Raw genomic sequence first — 20,762 nt, 5'->3', positions numbered from 1 at the left:
AGTAATTAAAACATATCAAATACTTAAACTGAGATAATTATAAAAATCAGTTTGCAGCATGTCTCAGAAGCAACAGTTGCCTTTGAAAATTGAATAGATTCTCACCAGGCAGCCTTGACTTGCCAGATATACGTACATTTAACTGGCAGGGCTTTTTGGTTTTGCCCCCCGCTCGACCACCATGCGGGACACTTCCTGGGAGTGTGCACAATAATCTTGGATATCACTTTAAATGTCAGAGAACTAAGTTTCTCAAATCCATGTTTGTGCTGTTTTGTCTTAAACAACTTAATGGTTGCAATTAATAGATTTTTACATAAACCCCAAATATCAGAATTAGGTAAAGTAACATGTTTGGAAATTGTTATCAATGCTTTTATTTACAACTTATGATCCTTTACTAACAATAGCTGATAGTTTTAGATTGCTTTTTGTAATTACTGAAAGAGGTCTACTATTGCATTACATGAACAGATAAATGACTATCATTGACCAAACTGTGAAATAAAGTTCTATACGTTTATATACATTTCTGTCTAAATAGTGTAGCAGCTGGTGCTAGAACCATCTGTGCTCGTCTCTACTGAGACTGAAGAAGGCAAACATGTGCTGCATGACATTCAGCAGCCCAGGTTTGAGTCTGACCTGAGGCCCCTTGCTACACGCCTTCCCCTGCAATCTCTCCCTGCTTTCCTGTCGACTCTCCATTACGGCAGCATCCAATAAAAGGCAAAAGGCCCCAAAAGAGATTTTAAAAAGTAAAAGTGCAACTGGATTTCTTGTAGCATTTTAACAGTATAACGTTACTTTCAAGTTGGCCCACGAGGATGTCTAACCCATCAGCTACACAACAGTTGAATCAGAAAGACTGAGCTAACTGTTGTGACTTGTTGTTTCTAAGTGTGACAGAGATGAATAAGAACTGTTACTTGAGCACAAAGCAGGACATGATATCAAAAATGGAGCGAACAGTTGATCTCCTACCATTGTCGCTGTCCGATTTGTTCTCGTGCTCAGTGTCAGTTAGAGTCAGCACTGAGTTGGAGCGGCTCGACAGGCAGGAACTCCTCCCGGATGATTTACCCAGACCTCCGCGGCCCCACAGATGCATAGCATGCTCTGGGGACATGACTGCCTGACTATCAGTGTCTAGCTCCTGAGCTGTACCAACTGAGAAACCACGGTGGGGTGGAGGCATTTCAGGGCAGAAAGGCAGGCCGCGACGAGACGGTGGCTCACAGATCCCCAGCTGACGAAGACTGAAGTGTTGACCTGAAACAGATGGCCGTGTTCAAATCATTTAGAAATCATTAGATCATCGCAAATGACTATAGATCTAATACACAGAGATGGTGTGACTATGGCATAAAATATACACTATATTGCCAGTGTACACTCACCCATCCAAATCATTGAATTCAGGTGTTCCAATCACTTCCATGGCCACAGGTGTATAAATTTAAGCACCTAGGCATGCAGACTGCTTCTACAAACGATTGAGAAGAACAGTAACTCAGCCACAAAGTGGTAGGCCATGTTAAATCGCAGACCGGGGTGCTGGGTATGCAGAGGTCACCAACTTTCTGCAGAGTCAGTTGCTACAGACCTCCAAACCTGATGTGGCCTTCAGATTAATTCAGGAACAGTGTCTCTTTATTAATCTCTGTCTCTCTTCCACAGCATGTCTTCATCCTGTCTTCCTTCTCTCTCCCCAACCAATCACAGCAGATGGCCCCGCCCCTCCCTGAGCCTGGTTCTGTTGGAGGTTTCTTCCTGTTAAAAGGGAGTTTTTCCTTCCCACTGTCGCCAAAGTGCTTGCTCATAGGGGGTCATATGATTGTTGGGTTTTCTCTGTATGTGTTATTGTAGGGTCTACCTTACAATATAAAGCGCCTTGAGGCGACTTGTTGTGATTTGGTGCTGTATAAATAAAACTGAATTGAATAGAAAACTTCATCGAATTTGAGTTTATGACCAAGCAGCTGCAGTCAAGCCTCATATCACCAAGGACAACGCAAAGCATTGGATGAAGTGATCTAAAGCAGACTTCCAGTAGACTCGAGAGCAGTGGGGATCTGATCTCCGGGGTGACAAATCGTGTTTCTTTGTATGGCAATATGATGGCATCTGAGTTTGGCGACTGCCAGGAGAATGTTACTTCGCTGTCCAGTGTTATATTTGTTGGTGAGGGGATATGGTGTGGAGTTGTTTTTCAGAGCTGGGCTTGGCCCCTTAGTTCAACTAAAGCAAATCTTAATATTCAGCATAACAAGATACAATTTCAAGCTCCCAGCTATGTGGGAACAGTTTGGGGGTGGCCCCTTCCTCTTCCTACAGCACTGTGCACCAATGCACAAGGACAGAGTCCTGACCTCAACCTGACAAACACCTTCGGGATAAACTGGAAATATAGACTGAGATCCAGGGGCTCTCGGCCAACATCATTGTCAGATGTTGCAAATGGTCAAAAATTCCCCCAAACTCACTCCTAAACCTTGTGGAAACCCTTGATCTGAAGCTATTATAGCTGCAAAGGGTGGGCTGACATCACATTAAACCCTATGGATTAAGAACGGGATCTCACTCAAGTTCATATATGTGTGAAGGCAGACGAGTGATTAATTTTGGCAATACAGTGTATATACAGCAGGTGGAAGACAGCTATGGAAAAATAGTCAAACAAGTCTGTGAGGAATCTTTGACAAAGCAATTCTTATGAGACTGAATGAATAACTCAGAAGACAAACCAGACAAAAGGTGCCTCAAATCCAGTTAGACGTTGAGAATATAAGTGCTTTAAGTCTCATGTATGGTGGTGCATGTTTAATATAATCAATATGAAGCTGTGCTTTAGTTTTGTACACAGTTTGTTCAGATGTAAATTAGAGAGTTAAAGATCAATTTTACTGCTAATTAAATGACAACCTTTACTCATTATTAGTGTTATTACAGTAAAAGCAGTAAGTGAAAAATAATAATAAATAATTATATGATAATAGTAAACATTATTGATTTTAACAGCTCAACAGCTTTTTAAACAGTGAATAGCATTAAAAAACATTTACCGTTTGTACCGACACTTTCCCAACTCACTGTAGTCAAATTTGGAAGGTTTCTAAATAACAAGCTAAGTATGTGTGCGGGAGGTGGAGTGGTCTAAAAAGAAGGACAGGAGCCTGATATAAAATAAAACAACGAGAATGTATTCAGGGCAGCCAATAACCCAGAATCATCTTGATGCACGCTCAATCATCCAGGTAAGAACATCTCCAAAAGCTGGTTCTGTTCATCTGGATATTTTCAGTGGGAGAAACGTTTCGTCATCTTCAGTCTCAGCTGACTGCAGGCTTCAATCTTATAAACAGGACATTTGCATGATGACTGAAACCAGCCCACTGAAGGAACAATGGGCTGGGAGCTCAGTTCCTTAGTCTTAATTATGCAAATTCTCATGACCATTGATCAGCAACCACTGATCAATACCCACTGATCAATGGCCATTCACAGATGGTACTCATGGCGAAAGTGACGAAACGTTTCTCCCACAAAACGCTACGTCCAGAATCAACTTTTGGAGAAACCCAGAATCATGTTTACGCTGAGTGTCTGATGATCCTAGCTTTCCTGTCAGAGCCTGAGCTTTAACAGGTAACAAAGGCAGTGACGAGCAATAACGTTTCTATGCTAGAATCACTGCAGTTGCCTTGAAGTCTGTTTGGGCTGGTTGTCATCTTGGTTTGTCAGGTGTGTGCTCATACATAAAAAAGATTGCATGTATTTCCTCAGTAAGACAGGGATCTGTGTTGGTGTGTGTGTGTAGCCTCAGGTTTGATTGATTGATTGATTGAATCTTTATTTTGAACATGTTGAAAAAGTATAAAAAAAAAATAGAATTAAAAGAGACAAATGAACAAAGCAAACAAAAGGAAAACGAGCAACCACAACTCCAAATAACGTCCATGTTCAAAAAGGAGCAGGAAGAAGCATAAGCTTATTTAATCCCACCCCTTTTCCACTATCTAGTATCAATAGACTACAGAAATACCTCCTTGCAATTACATTATATGTTATGTGTAATTTTTTTTTTTTTTTTTTTTTAATATATACACATATATGTTTCTATCTATCCATACCTACGTATATACACACATACGCACATATACACATTTTCAATAACCCCATTAACACCTGAAGGATACACAACCTACAATTTTATATATATTTTATATATATATATATATATATACACACATACATACACACACATACACACATATATATATATATATATATATATATATATATACACATATATATATATATATACATATACACATACACACATATATATATATACATACATACATATACACATACATATATACCCATACCAACAAACCCGTGCATGCGCACACACATGAAAATATTAGACAAGAACACCCTATCAAATCTCTACCTTTTCCCTGTACCCTGTAAAAACCATATCCTTAAACCGCTTTTTAAACTGTGCCATGCTCGGACATTGCTTCATATCTTTACTTAGTCTGTTCCACAGCTTCACTCCACACACAGAGATGCAAAAACTTTTTAATGTTGTACGGATACGAGGATGTTTTAAATTTAATTCCCCCCTCAAATTGTATCCCCGTTCCCTTTTAGAAAACATTTTTAGAATATTGTCAGGAAGCAGGTTATTTATTGCTTTATATATAATTTGTGCTGTGAGAAAATGAACCAGATCTGTGAATTTTAGAATTTTTGATTTTAAGAATAGTGGATTTGTATGATCTCTGTAACCAGTTTTATGGATTATCCTTATGGCCCTTTTTTGTAATATAAAGATTGATGATAGCGAACATTTGTAAGTATTGCCCCAAACCTCTGCACAGTAATTCAAATACGGTGCAATCAGGGAACAATAGAGAATGTGGAGTGATTTGTGGTCCAGAATGTGTTTTACTTTACTCAAGATTGAGACACTTCTTGAAATTTTGTTATGTATATGATTTATATGAGACTTCCAGTTTAATTTATCATCTATAATCACACCAAGAAACTTATGTTCAAGTACTCTTTCAATTTCCACACCATCTACATGAATCTGCACTTGTGCATTTCTAAGGGAATTCCCAAATAAGATAATTTTAGTTTTACTTAGATTTAGCGATAGTTTGTTCCTGTTAAACCATTTTTTAATTTTGCACATTTCTGAAGTAATTGTATCCAGCAGCTCCTTTAGATTCCCCCCAGAACAAAAAATATTTGTGTCATCTGCAAATAATACTAATTTTAATATATCAGATGCCTTACAAATATCATTTATATAAATAATAAATAATTTTGGACCCAGTACAGAGCCTTGTGGAACACCACAAGCAATGTCCAAGCATGATGAGGAATGGACACCCAGCTTCACAAATTGTTTCCGGTCACTTAAATAATTTTTCACCCATTGCAGTACAACCCCCCTAATCCCATACCGTTCCAGTTTATTAATTAATATGTGATGATTGATTGTGTCGAATGCTTTCTTGAGATCCAGAAATACTCCATCTGCATACTGTTTCTGATCTATAGCATTCGTAATCTCCTCAATTGATTCGATTAATGCCAGAGATGTTGATCTTTTTGATCTGAATCCATATTGACTGTCAGAGAGTAATTTATATTTATCTAAGAATTTGTCTAATCGTTTATTAAACAGGTTTTCTAGGATTTTGGAGAATTGTGGTAGTAAAGAAACAGGCCTGTAATTTGTGAAGTGGCGTCTATCCCCGGTTTTATACAGCGGCACAACTTTAGCTATTTTCATTTTGTTTGGCACTTTTCCCGTCTGAAATGATAAGTTGCAAATATATGTTAGAGGTCCTACAATTCCTTCAATGACCTTCTTGACGATTTTCATGTCAATATCATTACAATCAGTAGATGTTTTATATTTACACATGTGTACAATGTCAATTATTTCTTTTTCCTCCACTGATGTGAGGAACATTGAGTTAGGGTTCCTATCAATCAGGTTTTCACTACATTCTACTGATGGCAGTGACTCAGGAATTTGTTCTGCCAGTTTTGGTCCAATATTTACAAAATAATGATTAAAGCTGTTGACCTTATCAGCAGTGTTTTCCATAATATTGCCATTATCGATAAAGTATTGTGGATAACTTTGTTGTCCAGAATTATTTTTAATGATACCGTTTAAAACATCCCATATTCCTTTCATATTATGTTTATTGTTGTTCAATATTTTACTATAATACTCCTTTCTACATACACGTATAATATTGGTCAACTTATTTTTGTATTTTTTATATTTATTTTCAGCATCTTTTGTTCTTTGTTTTAGGTATTCCCTATAGAGTGTATTTTTCTTTTTACATGCATTTTGTAAACCCTCAGTGATCCATGGTCTATCTGAATATTTGTGCTTTCTGTTGTATTTTATTGTTGGACAGTTTTTATCGTACAACTCCATGAATATTCTTAAAAATATGCCATATGCAATATCAATATCAGCTTCTTTGTACACCTTGTCCCAGTCCTGATTTAATAGATCGTTCTTAAATGCAGTCATAGTTTCTTCTGTCCTTACACGTCTGTATCTCAGTTGTTCTTCATGCTGATTTTTCTTATAATTAGTGTCATAAACTGCAAAAACTGGTAGGTGATCACTGATGTCATTAATTAATATTCCGCTCACAATGTTGTTTTCCATATTGTTAGTGAAAATATTGTCAAGTAAGGTGGCACAATGTGGTGTAATTCTGCTAGGCCTGGTTATTTTAGGATGTAAACTCAAACTGTACATAGTGTTTAGGAATCCGTCGCTCATTTTATGCTTTTTTGGATTCAACAGGTCAATATTAAAATCACCACAGATAAACATAACTTTTTGATTTGTTTTAGAGAATATTTCCTCTATGAAGTCATTAAATACTTGAATACTAGAGCCAGGTGTTCTATATATACAGCTAATTATTACATTTTTTTCTTTTTCCTTATAAATTTCAATTGTTATACATTCTAGTAAATTATCAATTACAGTTGTCATACTTTCTACCACCTTGTAGTTTAGGTTTTTTTTATCCACATACACAGCTACTCCCCCTCCACTCTTGTTCCTTCTATTTACAAAATTCACTTCATATCCCTCCAGTCCAAAGTCCATTCCTTTCTCCGCATTGATCCATGTTTCAGAAATGGCAATAATTCCAAATGGATTTGTCAACTCATTTAGATATTCCTTTATATTGTTGAAGTTGGCATACAGACTTCTGCTATTAAAATGGATTATTGATAATTTATTTTCCGTGTTGATGGTGTGCTTAAACTGTTCATCAGTGAAGTAGCAGCAGTTACAGCTGATGTTGTAGAAGAAATTATTTTCCGGGTCTATATCCTTTTATTATTTATAACTGATGTGTTTCAGGGCATTTTACAGAATAACAAAGTAACGTACGTATTGTCGAAATTACTTTCTATGATGAGTAATTAAGTGAGGTACTGCATTACTTTTAAGAAAGGTAATGAGTAACATGTAATACATTACTTTTTCTCAATAATGACTGTAACATGGGAATAAAGTAGTCTAAGTAAAGTCTGCGTTTTTTTCCCTCCTGTACTCTTGTTTAAAAATCTGCTATAATTTAAAAATAGATACAATACAACAGAATGAAGACGCTAAATAGTAAGTAAAAGTAAATAAATAAAATTCAATTTTCTATTTCAAATGCTGTTTCTTTGATATCTGTATTTCATATGATTTAATTACATTTAATTGGAAATGAGGAGTAACTGGAATTGAGCTCAAATCGTTTTCAAATAACAGGATAATCCTTAAAAACATATTTAAAATCTAAGTGTGTGCTTCATTTTCAATCAGCAGATATAAAACCATTCTATGATTAACAGCACAGCAAGAGAGAAGCCGTGGTGCTGTTCAAATTCATGTGACATGAATTCATCCTCTCCACTTTAAATAGCTGCAAATATACAGGTGATAGGATAACTGACTAATTTTCTATTATATGTTCAATAACGTATACTGTTGTAAGTGGACTTGGAGAAAAATGGGTTTAGTCTTTTGTTGATTTTTATTCATTTTACTGTGTGATTTTTCTCTTTTCTCACTTTTTCACTTTCATTGGGTGATTATAGCCTTCAGACTTATTATCATATGCTTCCATCCTCTTTCTGGACTCCTGTCATATATACTTTTAATGTTAGGTTATGCAGATTTTATGCATACAATTCTAGGTTGTTTAAATTTCATTTATATGTACTTTAATGTCTCTACATTGTAATCATATTTTTAAAGAAAGACAATTCATATTTCTAAAGTAACTGATGGAAATATCTTTTTTACAGTAGTTTTGTTGGTCTTAGTGCACACATACAAATAGATGGGGATAGCATTGCTGTCTGTGCACTTTTGTAGACTCTCACCTTGTCTGTTAAAATCATCCTTTTCATGGTGAACCATGTCCTTGTGTCCCTTGGTTGTTCCGTACAGTAACCTGTCAAAAGCCAAGGGCAAAAAGGATAAAGGAAGGTGCTGCACACACGCTGTAGACTTTTGATGATCCATGTTCGGAACTATACAACTACCACATCATCATTATACCATCATCAAAAATACAGGAAACAAACTACACTCTGCTTTTTTATGAATGTTATGTAACTAAATGTATCAAAGTGAAAAACAGACAAAGTGCAAATTCTTATGATGAAAAAACTGATACTAGTAAATAGGGCTGGGCGATATGGCCTAAAATCCATATCGTGATATAATTTGAAGCACGTGCGGTAACGATATATATCTCGATATATTCTTTTCTTCTGTATAATGTATTTTCCACATTATAAGGACTTAAAATCCTTTAATTTTCTCAAAAATCGAGAGTGTGCCTCATGTATGAATTCTGGTTGTGCTTACTGACCTCGAACCGATTTTGGCTGCAGAAATCTGTTAAAAATGTTTTAGTACAACTTTGGTAAGCCGCACTGCTTGATGGATTGTCAGAGCATTACGGCTGCCGTAGTCAGGAGCTTCACGGAGTAATCTGGGTCCAAAACTCCGTCAACTTCAGGTCCCAAAGTCAAAGGAACACTGAGAGTTAAAAACAGTCTAAAGTCTTTCATCTTTAATAAAATCATCAGCGTTGCTGCTTTACCAGGTGTAACAATTAAGTTTAACATCCAGGCATCCATGAAAACAGAATTTAAATTTAACGGAGTTACAAGTTAACAGGAAGTTAGCTCGCTAGTTTCCACCTAAACATGATATAGCATGTTCTGACTGAGAGATTTTTGAAACTAATTCAAACGTACAGCTCTGCTATCACTTCCAAAATAATGAAGACAGAAGACTAAACAGCAGTGGCGTTTGCAGGGTTACTGAAGTTGGGCTAGCTGGTATATAATGTTGTGCTACGTGATTGCTAGCGACACAGCTATGTTAGCATAACATTAGCACAGTGAAGCTGGAGGATGAACGCCAACTTTTCTTCCACTCGATAAAAGTTAACGTGAGGGATTCTGGTGGTCAGGGACAAATGCAATCGCATAGCAGGATGCTGTACACGGGCCAACCTTCAGTCAGGAGAACAACTGAGATTATTCATCCACAATACGAGGTTAGTTATTAATATACTGCAACAACATGGGAACAGAGCAGCTGCGAGAGAATTCAACATTAATGAATTCTTGTTACGGAAGTGGAGGAAGCGCAGTTTTTGGCTTTCCCCATATTTCAAAAGTGCTTCATCTCTTTGCTGTGACTGTTGCCCGTCATAATTTACAGATGATAATGGTTTTAGCCGCTGCGATGCTTTCAACCAAAACAGGCGCAGCTTGATGACATTATCAACATGCGCTATCGCGATAGAGCGGTATAATCAAAATCTCTATCGTTGGCCAAATTTATATCGTTTCTATCGTATATCGTTTATATCGCCCACCCCTACTAGTAAATTAACCTACATATATTTACTGGAATTATACAAAACAGCATTAAGTAATGATTACTGTAAGATGATTAAATAAATGTCTATACTAAGAACATTGTATTTGAATGTCTTTATGCATGCTGAGTCATCGCGGTAAGAAAATCCCAGAAAGTTGATTCTGTTCATGTGGACAGTGAGACACGTTTCACAACTACAACCACAATTTACTGGTCACGTTAACTTGGTGGACAAATACATTAATTTCACTAGAAGAATATGAAAAATGACAGGCTAGCCTTCTTAGACTGAGATTTCCTTGAGTAATGGGGGACATTTAAAGTCGATGTGCACCGTAAACAACATCCGAGATCTCAGGAGAGCACAGTCCCACGAACAGCTAAGATACTGCGAGGGCCCTCAAGCTCCCAGGCCTCTGGTAGAGGACCTGAGCTTGAAGGACAGACGGGAGGGGTGAGAGGGGAATTTTTTTAATAATATAGTCTCATCGTCCACTGGACACAAATATCATCAAAATGACCCAACACAGAGCGAACACCATCACCACAGACACAATGGCTAGGGAAGAAGAAGAGCATCATATCAAAAAAGGCCCTGACTCCCTCTGTGACCATTCATCGATGGTCAAGGCTGACCTCATGGCCCGTTCTTGTCAGTGGTGCTAGTTTCGGTCATAATGCAAATGTTCTGCTTATAAGGTTGGGAAAAGCGGCAGCTGGCCAAGACTGAGGAAGGTCTACGTCAACCTAAGTCTTTTTAAGTAGAGATAAACTTTGCTTATAAATTCCTATATATGTAGGTTTATTCAATAGAGTATAATTAATACGGTAGATTTTCAGCCAGCTGTTTACAAAGGTGAATTACACAGAGGAAAAAATAGAGATACTCACATACAGAAAAGAAATTCTAATCACGGCAGTTTGTGTTTTTGACATTTTTGACACAGTTCTGATATTGCTCAACAAAACAGAAGATAATATGCGTGTCATCTATTTTCTAACCTGGTCTGGTCTTGGTGCTGGTCAAAAGCCTTCAGTGTTTCACTGGAGGAATAGGACTTCTGGGTGGGGACCCGGAGTCCCTGGGAACCAATAGCACAGCCTTCACTGTCCCCTGATAAACATAAAATAGACAGATTAAAAAGTCTTTATGTAGATGCAGCTCAAGCCATAATCCATCACTATGTACAGTTAAAGTAGAGCATCAAAATCAACTCTGAACGAGAAGGGTGCAAATGTCTGCCAGGCCCAACACACTTTTCAGTTTTACTTGCTTAAAATGTTGGTAGTTTAACCTCCTAAGACCTGAACTCTTCCACGACATGCATTTTTAAGTTCTCTTTGGTATTTGGGCTGATTGGGACCCGATGAATGTAAAAATAAAGAATTACCAGATGGTTTGTTTTTTTTTACCTAATTTTTGTTTCTAAGAAAAATGAGAGCCACATATGAGGATATTTATTTAAAATTTCAATAGAACAGTAGCAGTATAATGTCCTCGTGAGTGGATATCGGGCCTTTGTAGTGCTAAATTGAGTATTTGGTCTAAATAACCCAAAATGTGATGTCCACATATGTGGACACCAGGTCCAGGAGGTTAATTTACAACAGCAAATATTTTGACTTCCAACAAATAATTTCATTGAGGAAGGATACAATAATATAATCAATAACCATCAATGAGACACTTTCATTTTTATCAGCACAAGTTACAAACAGTGCCAACTAAGGTGCTGAAAACGAATGCTCAATGGCTTGAAGATGAGCTGTGAAGCTGTAGTTTACTTGCTTTACTAATTACTTCCGTCTCCTCATGTCCTACACAGAGAACTTCTGCTGTTTTCTACCTACATGTCCCTAGGCTTTAAATACACACTGCAAGGGCTAATGAGAAATGACACAGAACTAAAGAACTAAACCAACCTTGACTAAAAGAGGGTAACCAGATAGGTAAATAGGTTAAGCACAATACACAAGTGATAACAAAATAAAACAAGAAGTGAGATGCAAAAACTAGCAGGTAAACACCGGCAGAACTGAGCTAAGTATAGGGGAATTCCCAGAGACAGGAATGCTGGGAAAAAACTGAGGGAATAAACACCAAGGAAAACCTTTAAACAATAAGCAACCTAAGAATTAAACCTAAGTTATTAAGTGATTCTTGGCATAAACTGAACTGAACTGTTGATATTATTTTATGTTACACGTTTATGTTAAACTATTATAACATAATAGCTTCAAAGAAAATTTCAGGATTACTGACAGTAGTAGTAAGCCCTCCACCAATCATTTCACCGTAATTTAGCTTCTTCTTTAATCGAAAAAAGACACAAAACAAATAATGAAACCAGGTTGCATTTACTGGATTTACTGAGGAGGGTAAGTCACTGCAGACTACGTGATTTTTATGTTGTGTCTGTTCCATTAATAACTAACAGAAAGAAGTTTTGGTCTCAAAACGCTTAGAAAGCATCAACTTATAAAATTAAATTAAAAAAAAGAATAAAATGTCCTTGATAACAACTACATTAAAATAGCTTCTCTTTTTATTGAATAAATCCAATCATATTATAATATAAACAAAATTATTCACACATACGAGGGACAGAAAAGTGTACGGTCAAATCAAATAATAATTTTGAATGTTTAATATCCAAAATCAAACATTGCGGTATGTTTAAGAAACATGCAGATGGATAAGATAAACTCAAGGAAGACAAAATCATCACCACACGAAGCCACTCCTGACATACCTTTGACTTCTCAGGAGTAAAAAATGAGGTGATATACACAAACCAAAGACAGAGCCAGGCCAAAATTTAGTTGTAACAAAATGTAACAGCTCATCTAAAAAACAGCAAACTGACAGGAGTTTGCTATTTGGCTTTTGAATACTCTTGTGGTAGTACAATGTAGTAATAAAATATTTATATACTGTGAGGACCAATATCTTAATAATAATGAATAAGAATGGTGGTATATGTAGATTACATTGTAAGGGTTGCAGACGATTGTCTAGCTCTACAGCACATGGACATCAACGCAACCTGTGTATGCACAGAAATCATTTGACAAACAATCTCTATGATAATCTACTGAGGAGGCCTCACAATCTTGCGGCAATGCTTTCCTGATCCTGTTACCCAGTCATGATTTAAAAAGAATCTCAGCTGTTTTTATGTTTAGTGTTTAATTCATTTACTGATTGTTGTTTTAATATAATTAAATTATAATTGAGAATGGAATTATAGATGGCATTAAAGAAAACCTAAGAACCTAAGCCTTCACAGTCACAGGAAGCATGCAATATATAAATTCCCCTCTCGTCCCTGCGGGCAGTCTATCCTTCAAGTTTGGGTCTTCTACCGGAGGGCTGGGAATCTGAGGGTCCTGCGTAGTATCTTTGCTGTTCCTACACTGTAAAATGTAATATTGTGTTTAATTAAAAATATTAAGTAGGCAGAACTCAGTTTTTTATCAATTTGTTATTAGAACTCAATTTAAGTAACTTACCAGTACTTGTTATGCAAAAATGCTGATCAACTCAATTTATTTGAGTTTTCTTAACTTAGAAAAGCTAAGTAAGCTGGAAATGTTGCTTCTCAGGGCGGAAGGATGAAACGATGTGGTTTGAAAACACTACCGTCCTCCTCCCTCTCGGATCAGTCCGCATGTTCATGGTGCATTTGTTATGGAATATGTTGAGCAAACCTGGAGAAGCGTCAGCTCAAGAGATTATTGTCGTTGCTGTGGATCTTTACCTGATACACTGACTTGGTGAGTAAATGTTTACTCTTATTCAAACTGATTTTGTGGCTTCTCTTAGTTTAGCACCAGGTTTATAATCTTGCTAGCTAGTTAGTGTTAGCCTAGCGTTGCTGCTGCCGCTGGGATCATGTTACTTAAAAATTAACACCACAGCCTTAAAAACCTTATAAAATATGTCTGTGAAATTTTCTGTTGATTGTTTGAAATAAAAAAGTGAGATAAGAGCCCAGACAAAATTCTTCGGGAGGTGCAGCCGTTAGGGGTGGGGTGTGGTGTGGGGGGTATTTTCAATCCATAGCCATAACTAACTAACTAATTATTTATATCATGTTTAACCTGAGTAGCAAAAGACCGCAGGGGGGTTGAAAATAATACGCCAGCAGTTAGCTGTGCTCGCGGACTCTATTGAGCCTTGACCTCCCGGTCAGCTATCGCGCTGGTGGATAACAGAGCTCTCCGAAAACATGGAAGCACTTTTGCAAATATGTGATATTTTGATAAATTAAGTAGATATTTGAGCATTACACAGCTACATTCTCGCCTGAAAATATCTTAAAAGTTTATTTGGTGACCCAGAAAGGGTAGTCTGGGGAAACGGAGGCCGTGGTTGTCGGAGCCTGTCTATGTGTACTTGTGTGTACTTGTGGTCTCGTGGACTTGTGATACGTTGGACAACAAGTACTGTTCCAGTTCAAAGTACACATGAAGCTGGGAACGCGAAAATTTCCGGGATGTGTTTTTGCTCCTCTCGTTTTATCGAGCATGTATCCTGACTTGTGTGGACTTCGAGGGACGTGGTACAGCTAAATATCCCAGAATGCAATTGTCCAAAACTCAAACGCGGCAATGGCGGAGGAGCGCAGCTAAAAAAACTTTAAATATTACATTTCCCGGGTCACAAAATAAACTTTTAAGATATTTTCAGGCGAGAATGTAGCTGTGTAAAGTTCAAGTATCTGCTCGATTTATCAAGACATCACATATTTGCAAAAATGCTCCAACGTTTTTGAAGACGTCTATTTTTTTAATGCTTTGTGGCAGCTTTTGAACATCTGTGGCATCTATTAATGTCAAATCTAGACTTTCTTTAACAACATAAGCAAACTGCTTTTATATTTAACCACTTTTCTGTTTAATTACAATTTAAATAATAATATTAACAATAGTATTTGTTTTGTTAAAACGTGCTTAAAAACAAGTTTTGTTGTGAAAGCTATAATCCAGATTAGTGGCCTGTTAAATGGTTGAAGTCTAGGTTGGCTTTATAACTGAGAATAAAGTATTGTTGTCCTTCTAAAGAATTAAGTTAAATTACACAGTTGAATCATAAGAAACATTATGTTACATATAAACCCTGCCATATGTTAGATCTGGTCATATTGCTTATAAGAAACTTTATATACTGGAGGTTAGCTTTGAACAAGCATGTAATGATTATATTTAAATTCGGGGGTCTTTTTTTAAACACACTAAACTGACAGTGCCAATACCACACATTCAGACACAGTAGTAGATGCTGTTTTTATTACTATATGTGTTAGTCTAATTTGGTTGTATGGGGTCTACATTGACCCTCTGTGTTGTAAGTTATTATGATTGCACAGCCATTAAGGATCAAATCAGCTTCTGTGTTTTCTCCCTCTGCTTGCTTCTTACTGTCTTTGAGGCTCGGGACCAGCACTCCTGCTGCTGGACAGAAAGACATCAGTAAGTATTTTGGTTTTCCAATATATTAGCAACTGTCAGTGACATTTATATTAATCAGCCTGAACTTTAATCATACTTTAGATCAGCCTGTTTCACTTATTGTTTTATTTGTGCTTTGGTTTGGGGAAGTTGTTTCTGTACTGATCTTTTCCTGTCTTCTTTTATTAGACTTGAGATATGACTGCACTATGCTGTTGCTGGTGACTCCAGTTAATTTTAAATATGTTTATATTGTCTATCCTGTAAAATAGTCAGATGTCTATTCATATTAATGTACAGAATTCACCAGCTTGCTGCTACTACTGCACATTCACCCAGTGTATATACTATATGTGTGTGTATATATATATATATATATATATATATATATAATGTTTTTCCTCTACACCCCCCCCCCCCCCAAATTTTTTTGCACATGTCGAGGAGCGTGTCAGGCTACATTTCACTGTGTGTTATACTTGTATAACTATGCATGTGACAAATAAAGAACCTTGAACCTTGAACCTTAATTCTACAAGACATGCTGTGTAAGTAAACAAACAACAACAGTTTGTCTGCATTTCTTGAAAGATCACATCTCCCAAACTTAGTTTAGAGGGTCTACACTGTATATAGTGAAGTCTGCAAGTTTTCTAACAGCAAAATTTGTTTTGTTCCCAAATCATTTTGCACATCTTAGAATGAAAGTTATTGGCCATGTTTGCATAGCCCTTTTTAAAATGATGCTTTCATGACATTATTGTGTGTTGGGTGGCGGTCACGGCTATCCAGACTGACAGTGGGACATTGAATGTCACCTCTCCGGTGGGGAGGGAGCCTGAGATTGTCTAAATTTGAGTTTGTTTTATACCAAATGCAGAAAAAAATGTTTTAAGAAAGCAATTAAGTTCATGTTCCAAAAAATATGATTGTTTGCTTGCAGGACACCAGGAGAGATGAGTCCTCCGTCACAGATGGTGTGGTCAGTGAAGATGGTCGCCTGCAGGTTCAAGCTCATTGCATCTCCAACCCACATCCACTGCCACTGTACTTAAGGGAAGTTAAAGACTTTCTTCTGCACCTACATTTGGATCACCTCGATCCATGACAGTCATTCAGGCAGTAATGCCTGGACTGGAAACAAGCATCCTTAAAATAATACAACATTCCAGCTCCTGTGTTGGAATGAAAAACAAATGTGTTGTTTAAATCAGAGACTGCACTTGTGACAGAACTACAAATATTTTATTTCGGTTATATAAGTAATGTAAGTACAAAACAAACTTGTGGTAGGCCTAAACTTATTTTCAGAATAATTACATCTGAGACTTTGTTTCATTGTAAGATTATAACAGTGATGGCAATATAATTGCTTGTTGTTCAGCCAAACAGTGTCCAGTATGTTGGCTGTTATACTTTGTTGTGTTTGAAAATAAAAGTTGGGCTGATTTTAACGTCATTACAAAAAGTGTTGTTAATTATTTTTAATCATATTCAGGTTACCACAAATAGTTTTTTCATTCAGTTGAACTTGAAATGTTTGTCAGTAGGTAAACAATTAGTTCTGTACAGTCAGAAATATCAAGTTATTCTTAATACTGCAGACTTGCAATGATGGCTGTTGTCCTAACAGTCGTCTTAAGTAAGCTTTACTTAGTTCTTTTGAGGCGACGAGTTTACATAGTTTTTTTGAGTTCTGGGAACTAATTAGATTTTACAGTGTAGGACTGCGCTCTTCTGAACAGAGATCTCAGATGTTGTTCCTGGGATCTGCTGGAGATACTCGCCTAGCTTGGGAGTCACTGTACCTAGCGCTCCGATTACCACTGGGACCACTGTTGCCTTCACCCTCCACATCTTCTCTGAGCCCTTGGTACTTCTCCTGCGTCTTGTGTTCCGTTGTGTTCGTTGCTGACATTCGGTATTGCTACTACTGCCCGGCCTCCTTCCTTCAGCTTAGCGTACAGCTGAACTTGGGGTGAAACCCTCATGCACAGTAAGGAGCTTCCTGGTCTTGATGTCAGTGGCTTCCATCGCCGCCTTTGGCCAGCTTATTACCCCAGCAGGGTACCTGATCACAGGCAGGGCGTAGGTGTTGATAGCCTGGATCTTATTCTTACCATTCAGCTGACCCTCTGCAGGTACTTGGTGGTTGCAGCTTTCCTAGCGGCCTCTTCATTTGCCTGTGGGATTCGCAGGTACTTTAGCTGTCCTCTGTGTCTGCAATATTGCCTTCTGGCAGTTCTGACTATCTTCCTTCTCTTTGTTATCGTCTGACTGCACTTCTCTAGTCCGAATGACATCCCGATGTTATTGCTGTATACCCCGGTGGTGTGGATCAGTGAATCGATGTCTCGTTCACTCTTGGTATATAGCTTGATGTCATCCATGTAGAGCAGTTGGCTGACAATTGCTCCATCCTGTAGTGGGTATCCATAGCCAGTCTTGTCAATGATCTCACTTAGAACCACAAAAAGTTTTTTTCTGTTCATCTGGATGTAGCGTTTTCAGTGGGAGAAATGTTTCATCACTCATCCAAGTGACTTTTCAGTCTCAGCTGACTGCAGGTTTCCCCAACCTTATAAACAGTGCTTTTGCACAAACTAGCCCACTAAACAATGGACTGTGAGGTCAGTTCCTTGATCATTACTGAGTCACTTGGATGAGTGACCAAACATTTCTCCCACTGAAAACGCTACATCCAGATAAACAGAATCAACTTTTGGGATTCACTTACCTGGATGACTGAGCATGCATCAAGACATCCCATTGAAGAGGTTCAGGCCTATGCAGAACAGTACTGGGGACAGAGCATCTCCTTGGTAGATCCCGCAATTGATGGTGACTTGTGCTGTTTGCTTTAAGTTGGCCTTTAGTGTTGTTTTCAACATCCCCATTGAGTTCATGATGAAGGCTCTTAGGCTCCTGTTGATTTTATACAATTGTAGACATTCCAGTCTCCAGCTGTGGGGCATCGAGTCATAGGCCTTCTTGTAATCAATCCAGGCAGTGCACATGTTGGTCAGCCTAGTCTTGCAGTCTTGGGCAACTGCTCTGTCTACCAGTAGCTGGTGTTTTGCTCCTCTGGTATTCTTGCCAATCCCTTTCTGTGCCCCGCTCATGTATTGAGCCATGTGCCTGCTCATCTTAGCTGCTATGATGCCAGCAGCCATGTGGTAGCGAGGCAGGTTATTGGCTGGTAGTTGGATGGGACTGGTCCCTTCTGGGGAACCTTGGGGATCAGGACTGTCCGTCCTTCAGTGGTTTATTTATGCTGCCAGACACTCATGAAGTGCAGTCAGCTCTTCAGCCAGAAGGCATAAACCATGTCGGGGCCTGGTGCTGACCAGCTCTTCATACTGGAGACCCTTTTTTGAATGTCTGCTACAGTGATGGTTACTGGATCCTGTTCAGGGAGGTTGCTGTGGTCTTCTCTTAGATCCACTAGCTACTGAGCATTGACATTTTGGTTGTGTATTTCTCCCTTATGTTCTTCCAGTATTGCTCCATCTTCAGCCTTGGTGGTGGTGTTCTCACATTGTTCTCCTGCCACTAAGAGTACCTCTTGGCTGGTTCTGAGAGAACAGCTGGTTTATTTTCCTGCCTATCTCCCTGTTATACCATACTTAGGCCTACTTCCTTCCGTGCTACCTTGATCTTGGCCTCTAGTCTTCTTCTCCATGGAGAGTACTGCTCCTTGTAGCTGTTCAAATTATAGCCAAGCATCTCACTGATCACTGCTGAGTGCTCCGATTACCATTGGGACCACTGTTACCTTCACACTCCTCATCGTCTTGAGCTCTTCTGTTAGCCCTTGGTATTTCTCCTGCTTCTTGTGTTCCTTTTTCCTGATGTTGCTCTCATTCTGTATTGTGTCTCCCATTTTGACCTCGGGATTTCCAGGCCATACTCGGCACAGATGTTTCTGTATACTATGCCAGCCACTTGGTTATGGCGTTCCATGTATGCCATGCCTGCTAGGGCTAGCAACTTGCACCCTGCTGTTATGCGCTGGATTGTATCAGGGGCATCTTTACACAGCCTGCACCTGGGGTCTTACCAAGTGTGATAGACCCCAGCCTCTATGGATCTTGTGCTCAGAGCTTGTTACTGTGCTGCCATGATTAGTGCCTCTAAGATGTCTTTCAGTCCAGCTTTGTCCAGCCACTGGTAGGATTTCTGGATGTCAGTCACTTCTTCTATCTGCTGGTGGTACATAACGTGCAGGGACCTGTCTTTCCATGATTGTTCCTCCTCTTGCTCCCATTTCTTAGGTTTCTGCTTCCTGAGGTATTCACTGAGCACACTGGTGGCGGCCATCTTTCTGGTGTACTCGTGTTCGTTGTCTCATCCTGGACTGTGGTAGTAACACTCAGTAGTCCCCGGCTTCCTTTCTTCCACTTAGCGTGCAGTCTCAGGGTGCTGGACTTGGGGTGAAACCCTTCATGCATGGTCAGGGGATTCCTCGTCTTTTATATATATATATATTATATATATACCCACATAGCAAAATTGGTATGGCCCAGATCTAGCCCACACAATGTGCTTACACATGGCCCACATACCGCCATCAAAGGCATTTTGTGGCCCAGATCAGGTTTGCCAGATGTGGCCCACACATGGACCAGCACAAGGGCAGTTGCAGACACACTGGAGGTCCTGTGCTGGCCCATGTGCTACCTCTGGTAAACCTGATCTGGGCCACCAAAGGGCTGTCAATCTTTGCTGTATGTGGGCCCAGTGTAAGTTGTGTGCAGCCATGGGTCACTTGCAGACACACTGTTCTGGCCCTGTGCTGGCCCAGAACAGTTTCAGCTCTGGTCCCAGATGTCAGCCTAATGTGTACCTTAATCAAGCCATGTAATAACAACATGTGTCGGAACATAACAGTGCAAAAGTAACATGACAAAACTCTGTTCAGACAGTGAATGGACTGATTCTTATATAGCGCTTTTCTACTCTCCCAGATTACTCAAACTGCTCTATACAACATGGCACATTCACCCAATCACACACTTTCTCTAAACTGACTGCTTCCTAACTACATTCATACACATTCACACTCTTGACATGCAGACTGGAGGAGCCAGGGATTGAACCACTAACCTTCCAATCAATAGGTGACCTACTCTACCTCCTGAGCTACAGCCACCAACTGGCTGTAGCTCACAGGGTTTTGAATAATGTGTACACCCACAAACCTGTCAAAGCCACATGTGAAACGTTGGCTACCATAGCAGTATAGTATTGCAACATGGCATTTGGGTCTTCTAACTAAAGTAGGAAAATAGGAACATAAATAGTGCCATCATTGCCGGACCTGGCCCAGATCTGGTTGACA

At 38.7% G+C, this 20,762-nt stretch overlaps 1 protein-coding gene across 1 annotated transcript in view; it reads right to left on the bottom strand.

Annotated features, from left to right (window-relative positions):
* tenm3 (teneurin transmembrane protein 3) overlaps positions 1-20,762 on the bottom strand; it is a 351,882-nt gene that overhangs the window by 228,021 nt on the left and 103,099 nt on the right. Inside the window, exons 4-6 of the mRNA XM_085458328.1 lie at positions 10,970-11,081; positions 8,449-8,519; positions 985-1,272 (exon numbers count right to left, since the gene is read on the bottom strand). Coding sequence (XP_085314454.1) covers positions 985-1,272; positions 8,449-8,519; positions 10,970-11,081 — 471 coding nt within the window. The remainder of the gene's footprint in view (positions 1-984; positions 1,273-8,448; positions 8,520-10,969; positions 11,082-20,762) is intronic.

This window comes from Copadichromis virginalis, linkage group LG6 (assembly GCF_057382275.1).
Source record: "Copadichromis virginalis isolate Kocher_CV1m ecotype Utaka linkage group LG6, C_Virginalis_male_GT1.1, whole genome shotgun sequence".
Lineage (NCBI taxonomy): Eukaryota > Metazoa > Chordata > Actinopteri > Cichliformes > Cichlidae > Copadichromis > Copadichromis virginalis.
This window is presented reverse-complemented; position numbering and strand designations above follow the sequence as displayed.